At 45.3% G+C, this 2,031-nt stretch overlaps 1 protein-coding gene across 1 annotated transcript; it reads left to right on the top strand.

Moving 5' to 3' along the window:
• Positions 1-335: 335 nt before the first annotated feature.
• On the top strand, positions 336-1,175 carry LOC126712941 (uncharacterized). Its single transcript, XM_050412498.1, has 2 exons — positions 336-560; positions 642-1,175. Exons 1-2 carry the CDS (start codon positions 336-338, stop codon positions 1,173-1,175), a joined length of 759 nt encoding a protein of 252 aa, XP_050268455.1.
• The last annotated feature ends 856 nt before the right edge of the window (positions 1,176-2,031 follow it).

Here is a 2,031-nt window from a genome sequence, read left to right as displayed (position 1 = left end):
GTTGGTGAACCCGAGGACCATACATTGGTACTGTGACGGTCCTGAGCCCACCCAAGAAGCAATTAGATACGACGAGCGAGTTCATAGACGTAAGCCCGTCAACTTTACTTTGCCGTTTACCTGGCCTTACTTTGTTTTAATTTCATCCGTCATTATTTGCAGAGATGGATGACGCAAAGAGGAGAGCTTTGATCAAATCCCAAGCCGTCAAGAAGAAGGAATCCGGCGAGGAGGTACCCAAGGTGCCGGCTTCAGTCCCTAAGAGGAAACTGACATCAAAATCCGACCGTCCATTTAAGCAACCAAAGGTTTCTCTTGAACCTGTGGTCGGTTTAATGGCTGAGGGTAACAAGACTGTCACCCCAGCGAAGCAGGGGAAGGGTAAAGGACTGATGACGGCCCCAGACAGTAAGCAAGAGAGACCTCCTTCCCTTCTCCGTGATGACTCCAAGTATGCTTTGGAGAAGCTGTCGTCCATCATCACGGCAGAAGACTATGAAGATCTGGGAAACCATTCGACGGAGGCCATGGGGGAGACGGGCCTCTTTGCCGTCGCTCAGGTTGGTTATGTCCGTCGAATAAGTTTATTTTTCTTTCTCGTTGTTATTTACATTATTTGACGGTCTCTTTTCTATTCGCAGTCCTTGGTCATGATGAAGGGTCTACTGGACCGGTGTCTCAACCGTGAGAGTACCTTGGACCGGGTGCGCGCGAAGGCGGAGCAGACGGAGGAAGAGCTCGGACAACTTCATAAATGGAGGTCCAAGATGGAGAAGAAGCTGGAGCTTTCTGAGAAGGCGAGGAAGGAGCTGGAGGAGAAGACGGCCTCTGCGCTGACGGCCATAGAGAAAAAAGAGGCGGAGATCAAAGAACTCAAGGAAGAGATCCGTCATGTGAAAGAGGTAGCCGTCGAGGAGTACCGATGCTCGGAGTCCTGTTTGGGCGAGCTGTCGGATTCCTTCCTTCAAGGCTTCGATGATTCTCTCCGTCAAGTCAAGAAGGCCTATCCAGAGCTAGATCTGTCAATGGTCAAACTTGAGGACCAAGCCCAGACTTCTGCCCTCCCCGTCGCCTCCGAAAATACAGAGGACCTCTTTGGCGACGGTGCTGCTCAAGGAGACGGAGAGTCCGTCCCGTCGAAGGAAGTCCAAGTTGCTGAACAGAAGGAAGACTAACATCTATGTAATTCATTTAGAGGACAATCCGTCAATTCTCTTTTTTTTTTTTTTTTTTTTTTTTTTTTTTTATTCACATTTCAAGACAATCCGTCCTTTTTAATTGTATTAAACATTTGCCTTTGGGGCTTTTGGCTTAATGTTCACATATGCTTTTTATAATTGTTTGGTACTCTGTTTAAAGCTCCGTCCTCCTTCTTGAGGAAGGATTTTTGCGAGAATATTTGTTTATCTGTGATACTCCGTCCGCATTGCAGACTTGTTATCTTGTGTTGATTGAGCAATTACATCCGTGAGGTTCGTTATGAGGAACCGTCCACTTTGTGACGTTGTACATCACTTTTTAAATGTAATGCCTATTTAATGGACTTGTAAAAAATTTTAACGTAGTTAGTTGTCCGTCCACTTTATTTCATGTATTTCAACATCTTAGTGATCCGTCCACTTTGTGGACTTATATTTCATCACCTTAGTGTTCCGTCCACTTTGTGGACTCATATTTCATCACCTTAGTGATCCGTCCACTTTGTGGACTTATGTTTCATCACCTTATTCATCACCTTAGTGATCCGTCCACTTTTTGGACTTATATTTCATCACCTTAGTGATCCGTCCACTTTGTGGACTTAAATTTATCACCTTAGTGATCCGTCCGCTTTGTGGACTTGTATTTCATCACCTTAGTGATCCGTCCACTTTGTGGACTTATGTTTATCACCTTAGTGATCCGTCCGCTTTGTGGACTTATATTTCATCACCTTAGTGATCCGTCCACTTTGTGGACTTATGTTTCATCACCTTAGTGATCCGTCCGCTTTGTGGACTTATATTTCATCACCTTAGTGATCCGTCCACT

This window comes from Quercus robur, chromosome 1 (assembly GCF_932294415.1).
Source record: "Quercus robur chromosome 1, dhQueRobu3.1, whole genome shotgun sequence".
In the NCBI taxonomy this organism is placed as follows: domain Eukaryota; kingdom Viridiplantae; phylum Streptophyta; class Magnoliopsida; order Fagales; family Fagaceae; genus Quercus; species Quercus robur.
This window is presented reverse-complemented; position numbering and strand designations above follow the sequence as displayed.

What these genes read in the sequence shown, in the direction of transcription:
- LOC126712941 (XM_050412498.1), top strand. Translation starts at nt 336, where the DNA reads ATGGCTGAGGGTAACAAGACTGTCACCCCAGCGAAGCAGGGGAAGGGT. An exon ending in GCCTCTTTGCCGTCGCTCAG is followed by an intron (nt 561 to 641) that starts GTTGGTTATGTC and finishes TTCTATTCGCAG; the next exon opens with TCCTTGGTCATGATGAAGGG.